General features: G+C 55.7%; 1 protein-coding gene across 1 annotated transcript; it reads left to right on the top strand.

Moving 5' to 3' along the window:
- Positions 1 to 48: 48 nt before the first annotated feature.
- FAM20A (FAM20A golgi associated secretory pathway pseudokinase) lies at positions 49 to 13004 on the top strand. Its single transcript, XM_065035010.1, has 11 exons — positions 49 to 488; positions 4771 to 4955; positions 5372 to 5422; positions 5661 to 5739; positions 6766 to 6858; positions 8303 to 8418; positions 8808 to 8988; positions 9309 to 9418; positions 9766 to 9847; positions 9939 to 9998; positions 12339 to 13004. The coding sequence occupies exons 1-11, from the start codon at positions 178 to 180 to the stop codon at positions 12601 to 12603; spliced, it is 1533 nt and encodes a 510-aa protein (XP_064891082.1). The 5' UTR covers positions 49 to 177; the 3' UTR covers positions 12604 to 13004.
- The last annotated feature ends 286 nt before the right edge of the window (positions 13005 to 13290 follow it).

Below are 13290 nucleotides of genomic sequence, written 5' to 3'. Positions count from 1 at the left end.
GGCCGCTCCCCGATCGCCCGCCCTGCCCGGTCTCCGCCCCGAGGTGCCCGCAACCCCCCGGCTCCGCCACTCGAGCTCCCCCGTGCGCTCTGCCCCGGGGAGGCGGCGGCGGCGCCGGCTGCTCCCTGCACCCGGAGCTGTCCCTGTGCCCGCGGCTGCCGGTTCCCCGCACCGGCCATGCCGGGGCCGCGCCGGGACCGCCCGGTTGTGCTGCTGCTGCTCGGAGCGCTGCTGGCGGCCGATCTCTACTTCCACCTCTGGCCGCGGGCGCGGCGGGAGCTGGCGGGGGAAGTCCCGGGCTGTCCCTGTCGCCGCCGCCGCCCCGCGCCCGCCGCCCCCCCGCCCCGCGCCCGCGCAGCCTCCGCGCTGCGGCGCCTCTTCGCCCACCCGCTGTACCGCGCCGCCGCCCCGCCGGGCCCCGCCGAGCCGCTGCTGGGCCCCCGCGAAGCCCTGCGCTACTACCGGCGGAAGGCGGCTCGTTGGAACAGGTGCGTCCCGCCGACACGGCACCCCCTCCCCGGGAACCCCCTACCCGGGCGCCCCCTCTCCGGGCATCCCGTGGGCATCCCCTGCATGGGCACCCCCTGGCACACCCTGCATGAGCATCCCAAGCGCAGATACCCCCTAGGCACCCCCTTGCCAAGCACCTCCCGCACAGATACCCCCTGCACGGGAATCTCCTGGGCGCCCCCGCCCCGGGCACTCCCTGCATGAGCCCGCTCTCTCTGGGCACCCCTACCACCTTCCCCCTGCACAGGTACCCCACCATCACCCCCCTCTGGGCAGCTCTCCTGGGCACCCCTCCTCAAGCTCCCCCTGCCTGGGCACACCCCCCCGGGTGCCCCCTGGCGTGCTCAGCCCGGCTTGTGCTCCGTTTCCTGGCTCTCTGCCCCACCATCCTCCCCATCACGCCCCTCCCCACAATCAGCACCCCAAGGACAGGCAGGGCTGAGCAAAGGGGGGGCTGTGGGTAGGGTGCTTCCTGGGGTGCTCCTGCTGCACTGTAAGATCCTCATGGGAGGGGAAAGGTGGCTGCGGGGGCACAGGGTGAGACCCTGTGAGCCAGGTCCTCCCATTGACAAGCATCTCCTTTGCTTTGTGCCACCTTTTTGGCTCGGGGCAGAAGGGGAGTCAGCCCCCAGGCACTGAACCCCAAAGCCGGTTCCCTGCATCCACCCACCATTAGACTCACCTGCAAGGGACAGCAGCATCTCCTGGGGACCACTGCAGAGGTCCCTGTCCCAGCACTTTCCCGCTGCCCAGGTTTGGTTCCCAGTGTCAGAACTGGTCCCTGCTCCTCCCACCATCCGTGTGCTCCTTGCTGAGCCGCGTGGGCAGGATTTCCAAGTTTCCACTTTCTCCACTTCGATGCATATTCCCCTTATTCCCGTGGGACTCACCCAGCTCCAGTTTCAGGCGTGATTTGGCGGAGGAGATGATGGGAAGTGATAATGGAAGGAACCAAAGAATGACCTCCGTGGGCAGAGCAGCACCCAGGGCCTGGAGCCACCTCACGTTCTTGAGTGGGGTCGCCCTGCAAGGCTCATCCCTTGCCTGAGTCAGTCTGGAGCAGGTTGAATCCTTCTTCCCATCACTTGAAGTCTGTGGGTGGCAGGTTTGGGTATCCTTGAGGACACACACCATGGCCAAAGTGCCACGGACCCCTCTCAAGTGCATCTTCTTGGCGCTGAGCAATGCCTCCTGAAGACACGGGGATTTTGGCAGCAAGACGGATGCTTCCCAAGCAAAAGCCCGATGAGGGTGAGGGATTTAAACTGGAGCAGCTCATAGCATGTACTTGATGGCTTCTCAAGCACCACCAGAAGCCCTGAGCACCCAATGCCACGTGCTGGCAGCAGCGCTGGCATCACACCCACACCAGCCTCACTGACGGGACAGCCCCGGCTGTTTGGTAACAAGTCTGCATTTCCTGGCTTTATTTCCTGCCTTGTTGAAATATGCCACTATTTGTAACAGAGCTGTGGCTGCACGTTGCCTTCTGTTTTGAGGTTTGGTTACGATGTGGCCGGGAGGAAAGCTGCGATACCTTTCGCCCTTGATTGACTTCACTTTGCACCTCCGGGAAGGAGAAGGGAGGCAGAGTATTGATCATTCCTCAGTCACTTTGAAATGAAATATATGGTGCTCAGAAGCTGGTAGAGCCTTCAAATAGCGTGCACAGGCCGAGGGGACACAGAACCACTCCTGCCATTGGCACTGCAAATCAAACGTAATAAGACGGCACCTGCCATTGCTGATGTGTTTTGTGAGATGGTTTGTTTGCTGGGGGCACATAAGGATTTCTGCCTCACCAGAAGCATCGCAGAACCTGTGTCTTCGACATGGGTGGTGGAAGAGCTGTCCCTGTTTGCCAAGAGGGAAGAGCACCCAGGAACGCGTGGTTTTCTCTCTGCCAGCTCACAGAGTGATCCCAGGACGCAGCCCGTTTCGGGTACCATGTGTCCCACCTCCACGGCGGCTACTGCCCGTCACCGCGCTTTTCCCAGCACTTCAATTAGGACCGAGAGTTTGATTGCAGGATGCAGAACCAGCTGGAGAGAATGATGGGGATGCAGGAAGGAAACAGCAAAAAAAACCCATCCACACCTCTTCAAATCCCCAAAAAAAAACCCTTAAAAACTCCAGAGCTTATTTTTATCCTTGAAGGAACAGTTTCAAAACCCCAAACTCTAACTGGTTCGGTGCCGGGGGAGGCACATGGTGAGTGGCCACCGGTGGGCTGTCCCCAGTGTCACCCCACACCGAGCCCCTCGCAGCCAGTGAGCTGGGGCAACCCTAGGGCTATTTATAGTGAGTTAGAAATGACCCCGGCTTTTATATCATTATGTCTTTCGCAGAGCTTTGCTGTTACAGGGAAATATTTCAGGAATTCTGAAGGAAAGGGGGAAGCAGAGGCAGCTGTATTTTGGGTCTAAAGGCTGGAAAAGGGGCTCGCTGGCCCCGCAGCAGCTTGCCTGGGTCAGGGACCCAGAGGGCACCAGGCTGGGAAGAAGCTGCCGTTTGGGAACTGGCCCCCCTTGTAAAACCACTGCATTTTTTTCCCCATCAGTAATCTGTTGCTCACTGCCACCCCGGGCGGGGGGAACAACCCGTGTTTATGGGAGGCAGGACAGCAAATATGGTAAAGTATTCGGGCAGCTTCCCTAGGGAAAAATCCGGAGTTGTTGTTCTGAATTACACAGGGGACTTTATTGCCCCTGGCCGTCATGAGGGGGAGTTAAGGTCGTGCCTCAAAAACTCGTCCACATTAAACCAGCTTGATGGAGAAATGCTCCGACACCCTCGTTCCTGACCACGGGCAGGTGGACTTCACGCTGTGCCTGAGCCGACCCGCCTGAAAGGCAAATACACGGGGAGAGGGACCGGGCTGCTCCGTCCTGCAGATGTTCCCTGGCTCCTTTTCCTAGATTTCTCCCAGGATGTTACTGCCAGGAGGTTCATCTCTTGCTCATGGTTAGAACGGATAAACCACACTGTTTAACCTGCTGGGATGGAGAAGGATCATGGAAAAAATCAACACAACCAATGCTTTCCTGCTGGTTTGAAGCAAAAAAAACCCCAGTAACACTGAAGAGGCAGAGCACTTCCCAGCCACCAGCACCAGCTCCTTGGCGGATAAAAACTGCAGAAAAACTAAAGGAGAGCAGGGAAAAGTCTCTTTTCATCTTTTGTATTTCCCTGAGCTCATTTTGCTGAGGGTCTGCACTGGGTCTATAGTGAGTTGTGTGGCATCTCCCTCTCTCCAGCTGCTCCATCCCAGCCCTGGTTCATGCCCGGCTCGTTATCAACCCCCAGCTCCCAGTTTCTTTCACAGATGGATCTTGGCACTTTTAGTGCAAACTGAACTTCGTTTTCCCTTTATCAGGACTGGCTACTCCATACACAGCTCAGCCGGTGTTAATCAGAAACTATTGCTCTGTCCTCCACTGGGTGGAATAAGTGACCTTTCAGTTGCAGTTTAGCAAAGCGTGGGGCCCGGCTGTGGAGGTCTCAGGGTCAAGGAAAATGCTGATCAACTGGGGAGACATTTGGGGTTTATCATTGAACCTGGGAGATCACTTTGGCTCCACCTGTCAAGAAAGGGCTGGGTCAGCCTTGATTTAAAGAGGGGATGGGCAGGATGCTGCCGGACAGCATTGAGCATCCTTGCTCACCGGACTGAGGGCTATGAATCTGGTGACAGAAATTGTAGCTCTTAGGGATTTTTTTCATGTCTGGGACCTTCAGCTTCAGGGAAGAACACTGATGGAGAAGTAACAACTGTAAAGACAGTGCTCTGTGGAGACTCACCCAGACAAGACCCTGTTGTTCTCCTGGCTCTCTGGACACCTCCCTGTGCAGTCAAGACCGAGGTTACCTGCTGTCACATCATGTCCCCTCCCCAGGTCCAGCGTGGAGCCTGCAGTCCCCCAGGAAGCTCTTCATCCATCCCACGGGCAGCTCTTGCGGTGCTGAATGTGCAGTTTAACTCCAGCTGTGCCCTTACATCTCTGCTGGTCCCGATGCGACGAGGAAAAGACAACAGAGTCCCTTGTGCTCCTGCTTGAGGCTGCTTTCCAAAGGGCAGAAGTCACAATTTGTGAGACCTTTGACCATCTCAGTCATTGCTCCCTGCCACAGTTTCCCCTGGGGTAGCACCCTTACCCACTCTGAGACCCCCAGCTCCGCTCCCCTGCACCCTCTGGGCTGGGCACAGCCAGGGTTTCCATGCCGCGGCTCATCCTCATCACCGTCACCACTCTCTTCCAGGCGACACAAGCTGTACCGGGAGGAGCTGAACCTCACGTCACCGGTGGCACCGCTGCCCCTGCGGCCAGAGGCCAGTTGGCTCCAGTTCCATTTGGGCATCACCCGGGACGGGCTCTACCCCCGTGCCAGCCCCATCATCAACCGGCTCCTCCAGGACATGCAGGACCTCACCACCATCAGCGCCGGTAAACGGGGATGTGGGGAGCTGCATGGGGCTGGGGGCTCTGGCCCCCCAGGACACTTTTGGGAACAAACCCAGGGGTGTCACTCACCGGAGGACACCCCGAGCCCTGTGCTGGCATCCCAACAGGTTTTGTGCTGCGTGGTCGCCGTGTCCTTACCTTGAGGTGGGGGGAGGACCGGGCTGTGGCCCTTCATGCAGCATTTTTTAGTGCCAGCCATGCTGGGGACCCATTTCATGGCAGTTTAATCCCAATCTGCTGCTCAGCCCCCCACCAGGGGACTGTACCCCTCCTTGTGCACCAATGGCACCGGGGCTGCTGGGCCGGGTCGGGGGGCAGGCAGGGACGGGCAGGGACAGGGCGGTCAGCAGCAAGACAGCAAGCCCGGGGGGGTCTCACAGCTCCTCCTGCCCTTGCAGATTACAGCCAGGACGAGAAGGCGCTGCTGGGGGCCTGCGACTGCAGCCAGGGTGAGTGTGATGCTGCAGGTCCCTGCGGGTCCCTGCTGTCCCCACCCCACCATCGCTTCTGCTGACCCCAGCCCCCAACCCCTCTATCCCAACCTCAGCAAGGGAAATGCAATGCCAGGCTTTTCTTCCAGTTAAAGCTGGAAGGAGCTGGGGAATGCACTTACTGGGGGCAGGGAACACACCGAATTGTGCCCAAGTGTGTAACCGTTGCCTCACCAAGTCCCCTTTCCTCCCCAAGTGGTGAAGCCCAGCGGTGTGCACCTGAAGCTGGTCCTCAGGTTCCAGGATTTTGGGAAAGCCATGTTCAAGCCCATGAGGTAAGGCACACCAGCAGAGCCTCCCTGAGCCCCCCGCAGGACCAATTTGCCCCGCAGCATGGGGTGCGAGCATCCTCAGCAGGGACAGCCACACTGCAGCCGCATCTTTCCTCTCCTGCGCTCAGCTACCCTGACAGCTGAAAAACTTTAATTATCATTGGCTCTTTGTGCCATCCCAGAGCCAAACGTGGGTAAATCCCAGTGTTCCCACCCTGCTAGTGATGCTGGAAATGTCTCAGTTCAGAGATGCAAGGTGGCAAAGGACCTTGGCACACTTTGCCATTAGGGATTGCCCATTTCTTCCTCTCCCCCAGCTGACTTTGTGTTTTACCTTGCTTCTCCTCGGATTCCCCAGAGGATTTCCCAGAAATAAGCCATCAGTCCCGGTCACCTCAAGCAGGAGTTTTGAATTGCTTCTGCGCTTATTTGTAGCCCCTTGGGACCCTTCGGTGACAGCACAGCGGCGGGATGGTTTGTTCTGCAGGAAGCAGCCGGCTCCTCTCCCCTGCGGTTCCATCCACTCTGCCTGGCGTCCCGCAGGCCTGGGAGGGGAAGGAAAGTGTCCGTGCAGGCAGCTGAGCCAGGAGGGCTCAGCGACACCTCTGGGCTTTCCTGCAATACACGACTGCTCAGGAGGCTGTACTTGCAAATGCACATGCTGCGCATATTGGGGCACTAGGTGACAGACAGAAAATGAAATTAAATGAACTAGTGTTCCCATCTCAGGGATATGAGGGCATCACGAGGAGTGCAGCACAGCCTGTAGCATCCCCCGGCGTTAGACCCACTCAGAACGCTGTCCTAAGTGGGTCTGAACTCTGGCACAAAAGGTTTTGAAGCCCAGGGTCAGCCTTTCCGTCCCCCTCACCCATTGAGCACCAAGACAGGGCACACGTGCTGCTCCTGGCACAGCAGGTGACGGCACATGACGGCCGGTCCCCAGTGCGCTGTCCTTGTGCCACCGCTTTGTGCCCAGGCTGCCTGGCAGCCGTGCCCCGTTCCATTAACCCCCTTCGTCCCTCCCAGGCAGAAACGAGAGGAAGAGACACCCGAGGACTTTTTCTACTTCGTTGACTTCCAGCGGCACAACGCTGAGATCGCCGCCTTCCACCTGGACAGGTAGGGACCTGCCTGGCGCCTGGTCCTCTGCCCATGGACAGCCTGGGCGGGGGAACCTCAGGACATGAGGAACATTGTGCTGAGCCCTGCAGAGCTGCTTGGCCTTCCGTAAATGACCACTTTGCAGCACCTTTTGGGAGCTGCTGCATTATTACACTTGGGGATGGGGCAGCTCTGGCTCTCACCTGAAGCCCAGGAACAGGCTGGCAGATGAAGCCCAGGTTGGGAACGGCTCAGGCGTTTGTCACATGTGGTCCTTCCTGTGCATCCGAGTGCAAAGATGAGCTGGATCCCCTCCCGCTGAGGGAGTGCCATGATCCTTCTGCAATCAAGGTGCATTTTGGGTTGAGATAAACTGCAGCGATGTAGTTTCAATCCTTCAGCTAGTGAGCAATTAACATGGCACCTCTTCCCAGTAGGCTTTGCATTTAATAAAATCCAAAATATTAATAACCTTATTAGATGAGGAGGGCAGCAGCCACCTTCCCCTCAATGAACATAGAGGGAAAGCGATCCCTGCTGAGGGTGGTGGGTGAGGGGCTCCAGTTCCTGAGCCCAGCTTAGGTGAGAATCAGGACTAGACTGTGAGTCCTGTAGCTCAAACTCTGAGCGAGGGAGCAAAGAGCTGAATTCCCAGCTCTGCCCCTACGTTCCCGCAGCGACTCTGCTTGACTCACCTCCCATCAGCTCGCTCCAGCGCCAGGAAAATGAGGCTGGACTGCTTTGCTGAAGCGCTTTGTGGTTTTTAGAGCTGAAAGATGCTAGATGAAGCAAGTGATATTTTTTTTTCTTTAAACATTGCTCAATAAGCGACAGGCTAAATCCTGCTTTGTGCCGGGTTCTCAGGAGCAGAGGGCATTACCCAGGGAGCAAAGCCTGACGTGAGCCTGCTAACCCCGTGTTGCTGACTCAGCCATCAACAGCTTTGCACTCACCGACATGAATGCCTTCCTGCCCCAGGCCCTGATTCTTTTAAGAATATTTGAGATGAATCAGCTGGCCGTGGGTGCCTCCCGCTGTCTCAGCCGCGTTGTGCCCGGCTCAACTCATCCTTTGCTGTGTCCAAACCAACATCGTAGAAGGGCCTGAAGGGCTGTTCTGGCTCCTGAAGGACCTGGTTGTGTGTGAGGGGATGGGAGAGACCAGTTATGAAAAATACACAAATCCTGGAGAACATCCAGATTGCTCCAGGCGGCAGCTATTAAAATACCAAAATACGAACTCAGCCGTGTTTTGGTCCAAAAGGTAAAATTATCCTGGCTATTTCTGGCTAGAAAGAAGCTGGGAGAAAAAAAAACAACAACTCCCTGTGTGTGCATTCATCAAAAGGCCCCTGGTTCACCAGTGGAAGGCATGAGGGCAGCATCTGCTGTCCCATGTCCCCCTCCTGTGCAGTGACGTCCCTTTGCACCACAGTCTCTGAGCCTCTGTCCTTTTTGTGCAGGATCCTGGATTTCCGGAGGGTTCCCCCCACAGTCGGGAGGTTAATCAATGTCACCAAGGAGATCCTGGAGGTCACCAAGAACGAGATCCTGCAGAGCGTGTTCTTTGTCTCACCAGGTAAGCAAGCGCTTGGCTGCTGTGGGCTGGGAGATGTGTTGGTCCGTGGTGGGCAAGGTCTACCAGCAACCAGGGCTGCTGGGACTCGTGCTGTCGAGCAGAAATTAAACCCTTGGGTGAAACATTCACAAAGCCATGGTGACAGCAGAGGTGACCCTCAGCCTCCAGCTGGAACCATCTGCCCGATCAACTCACCTGCCCAACTTTTCCCCTACCATAGGACCAGGTCTGTTCATTGACCAAAATCCCGGTGTTGTCCATGATTTGGCAGTTTCACATCTATGATGTGGTTACCATCACGCGATGGGGAAAAGCTCGGTCCAGGCCACCTTCCAGCCTCCTGCAGATCGTAACTCCTTTCCCTGTTCTCCCCTCTCTTCTTTTGCCAGCCAGCAACGTCTGCTTCTTCGCCAAGTGCCCGTACATGTGCAAGACAGAGTACGCGGTGTGTGGGAACCCTCACCTCCTGGAAGGGTCCCTCTCCGCCTTCCTGCCGTCCCTGAACCTGGCGCCACGACTCTCCATCCCAAACCCATGGATCCGCTCCTACTCATTTGACGGAAAAGAGGAGTAAGTGGGTAAATGATGTTGCTTCCCACATCTGCATCGCAGGGAGAAGGAGCAGGGGACGGACATGTGGACAAACGTACAGAAATTGTACGTCCAGGCAGAGCAAGGCCAAGGTTCAGAGACTTCCCGTAATTAGTCTAATAGCTCTCAACACCTGGGCATCAGCTGGGGTTGACTTCCAGTCTCCTGCATGCACAAGGAAGGAGATTTAAATCCTCCTCCTCTCCATCTCTGCAAGGGAGAGCAGCTTTGGGGTGCAGGTGGGAAATGGCAACAGCAACCCCCAATTGCATCTCCCCCTTCTCCTCCATCTCCTGCAGGTGGGAGGTGAATCCGCTCTACTGTGACACGGTGAGGGAGATCTACCCCTACAGCAGCGGCAACCGGCTGCTGAACATCGTTGACATGGCCATATTTGACTTCTTAATAGGTACGATCAAGGGGGAAATAACTTTCCTTCCATGTGGGTCTTCAGCATCAGTCTGTCTGTCCTCGCACAGCGCAGTATTTCCCAAATCCATCCCTTCTGCTCCAGAGGCAGTTTTTGGGGGACTGCTGTCCTCCCACAGCCAGTGCACCCCCCGCGATGTGCAGGCAAGGGGGAGCCCCCAGGTCCACCCTACCCACTCCCCAGGGGGGCCATGGGATGAAGGCAGCAGCTCTGAGCATCTTAGACCCAAGGCAACAAGGATTTTGTGCAGATCTGAAAGAAAACACGGGATCATTTAGAAAACGACTTGGTCATGGGAAACTGTTTCTGTGTCTGCCCTTCACCAGGGAACATGGACCGTCACCACTATGAGATGTTCACCAAGTTTGGGGACGATGGCTTCCTCTTACATCTGGACAACGCCCGAGGGTGAGGCTGGGGGAAGATGCAGGTCGGTGGGGAAGGAGGTGGGGAAGGAGGTGGGCAGCACCAAAACTCTGCACTCTCTGCTCACCCGCAGGTTCGGGCGCCATTCCCACGATGAACCCTCCATCCTGGCCCCACTGTCGCAGTGCTGCGTGTAAGTACCAGCCCCATCTTCCTGCCCAGACACGCTGCTGCTGGGTGTCACCCGCGCCTGGCTCCATCAGCTTAGGAATCACAACTTGTCCCTGAAATATCCCCTTTTCAGGGGATAAGCTTCTATATCAGAATTTGAAGCTCCACAGTGCTGCAGCCCGCAACAGCATCATACAACTGTCCCTCCTGGATGCTCTCCTGTTGAAGCTAAAAGGCCTTACAAGGGTAAAAGCTTCCACTGATAGACCAGGAGACAGTGTCTGTGGATCAAACCCTGCCAGAGGTGTCTCCTGGCACTTCTTAGCCCATCAACGTGAGGTGCCATCAGTGCTATTGGTCTGACACAAAGCTCGGAAATCTCCATCCAAAAACCTGGTAGAACTTTGATACAGTTGATCAGGTTTCTTCTTCCCATGGCATTAAGGAGCAGCTCATGAATTTTGCTGTTTGAATCCTTTATTCCCCCTTTATTAAGGCACATAAATCATCAGCTGAAAGTTAAATTTAAGAGACAGAAAAGGCAGCTCTTGCCTGGGGTTTCTCTTTGGGATATTTCCAACCTGTTTCCTCCCTGTACCTGCCCCATCTCAGCCTGGGGAGTCACCACATTCTCTCCACACACACTTGTGTTCTGCCCGGTTCTCGTGCAGCTGTGACAGCCCCAGAGCAGCCGCTGGGCCGATCCCCACGGGGTCAGACCATCCCGCTCTCCACCCCGAGCCCCGGCGCCGTTCGGCCCAGAGCAAACACAGCTGGTGTTTACCCGCAGCAGCTCCTGGGAAGCAGAGCACACGCGTGCTGGGTGTTCACTGTTCCGTCTGCTCTGCACGAGGGTTCCCCGGCAGCAGCAACACCTCAGCCCTGCTCCTGCGGCCGTTTGAAGCCTCACTGCCAGGCTTAGCACTTGGCCAACTTCTAATTTTATTTTTTTTTTTTAAATTTACAGGAATATTAATGCAAAAGGAACCTATAAGAAAGATGGGGACAGACTTTTTAGCAGGGCCTGTTGCAATGGGACAAGGAGTGATGGTTTTAAACTAAAGGAGCGGAGATTCAGGCCAGACATGAGGAAGAAATTGTTGGCCCTGAGGGTGGTGAGAGCCTGGCCCAGGTTGGCCAGAGAGGTGGTAGATGAACCATCCCTGGAGACATCCCAGGCCAGGCTGGACGGGGCTCTGAGCAACCTGAGCTGGTGAAGATGTCCCTGTCATGGCAGGGGGGGCACTGGGGGAGCTGGGAAGGTCCTTCAACCCAAACCATTCCATGATTCTATGATTCTCAACCAGGACAGCCACTGTTTCAGTCCCCTGTCCCCATGCCAGCACAGTGCAGGGGGCAGCCAGTCACAGCATCTTTGTGCAGCACAACGGGACATCCCTGAGCAGAGACGAGCGTCTCACCGGGATGCTCCAGCACCCGGAGCAATTCAGCGACTGCTTGGCCGATCCCAGCAGCAACAACAAGCGCTTCCCCTGGCATCCGAACAGCACACGTGTCCTGTCGGAGCTGCAGAGCCAGGTCACTGCTCCCAGTCGGTGCCCTGGGTAAACAACAGGCACACAAAGGCAAATTTGGGAGCTGGTTAAAATGTTTCTGCCCGCACCTTTTTCCATCTGAAAATCCTGGCTCAAGCTAAATAGGAATGGCTCCATGGACACAAACTACTTCACTTCCAAAATTTAAAGGGTGATAATTAAAACCACTGATTGATTTCAGTGTTAGAGATGCTGAAGCCAAAACGCTTTCGCTGAGGATTAAACAAATGATTTCAGAATACTGAGTTTCGTTCCCAGAAGTGTTCCAAGATTACAGCTTTTCATCCCACTTTCTGTCAAAGCGAAATTACATTTAAATCTCAGTACCTCTTAAGATGAAAAGTCACAGTTATTCTTATTTTGCTCAGAGTTTCAATGTAAGATTTTTTTTTCCTCATTCATGCCTTTCCATCATCCCTCCCCTTCTGCCCCCAGTCCATAAATGTCATCTTTGGGAACATGGGACCACCCTGCAGTAATCTGGGGAACCAGGTCACTGCTGACTCAGAGGAAAAACACTCATTACTGAGAACTTCTGTCATGTTTTCCCCTCTGATGACAGAAATCTACAGTACAAATACTCTGCAGCTTGGAAAAACAAAGGAAGGGGCAGAGCTTTCTGCAAAAATGTTCATTTCCTTCAGAAAGGAAAAGCTTTTGTTCCAAAGTTCTTTGTCCAGTATCTTTACCCATCTCTGCCCTCCCTCCTTCCCCTGCTGCCAAGGGGCTCAGACAGATGGGTCTTGCTCAGATGCCACAAAAGGTTTGCATGGAGATGTCTAATGTTTTCTTTTTGTTTTTCCCAGAATAAAGAGGACAACATTACTACGACTCCAGCTCTTGGCTGAGGCCGAATATCGGCTCAGCGACGTGATGAGGGAATCGCTCCTCCAGGACCGCCTGGCCCCCGTCCTCACTGAACCCCATCTCCTGGCGCTGGACCGACGGTTACAGCTCGTCCTGGCAGCCGTCGGAAAATGCATAGACACGTATGGAGAAGCCAAGGTGGTGGCCAACGACACCGCGCAGCCCGAGCCTCTCGCGTCCGACAGAGCGAAGCCGACCACCTAAACAGCCCTTCGCTCCTGCTCGGGGGTAGGGAAAACCCCTGCAAGGCAAGCGGCAGGTTTGAATAGCTGGTGGTTTCCACTTACAAACGCTTGCAGAGACTGAGAGGGGAAACTCTGCAGATCTTCAAGAATCGCACTGGGCTTCTGTGCTGGGTGCCCAAGCAAAGCTGCTGCGCTTGGCCGGGGAGTTGTGGTCTGAATGCAGCGGATCTTTACACCCCGAGCACCAGCTCTGGTGGAAAAAGCAGAGATATCTCCCGTTCTACGCTCGGTCGTGCCCTTGGGAGGGTGGGGGAACACGTGGCCGCTGGTTTGCTGAACCTGCACGGGATCGCGGTCTTGCTAGCGAAGGACACCAACTACATCCAGGGATGAGGCCCGAATAAAGAGATGCCAAGAGAATTTTCCTCTTGTTAAGTCTATGTTCTGTAATCAAGACTGTGTATTTGAGAAAAGAGCAATCCTACCTCACCAGGGCAGTACCCACCACTGAGACAAGCTGGAACGTGGGTTCAGACTGAAGAGCATCTGCACAGGGTTCACAGGACCCATCCCTTGTCTCTTGGTCTCTTCAGCAGGGATCAGTCCCCTCCGCTTCCATCTGTGCATGTCACAGTAAAACTGCTCCTACGTTTACCTGTCTCACAGGTAGAAGAGCCAGTTCGGGTTATAAGAGAAAGGCAGGTAC

The sequence above is a fragment of the Columba livia genome, chromosome 18 (genome assembly GCF_036013475.1).
Source record: "Columba livia isolate bColLiv1 breed racing homer chromosome 18, bColLiv1.pat.W.v2, whole genome shotgun sequence".
Taxonomy (NCBI): domain Eukaryota; kingdom Metazoa; phylum Chordata; class Aves; order Columbiformes; family Columbidae; genus Columba; species Columba livia.
This window is presented reverse-complemented; position numbering and strand designations above follow the sequence as displayed.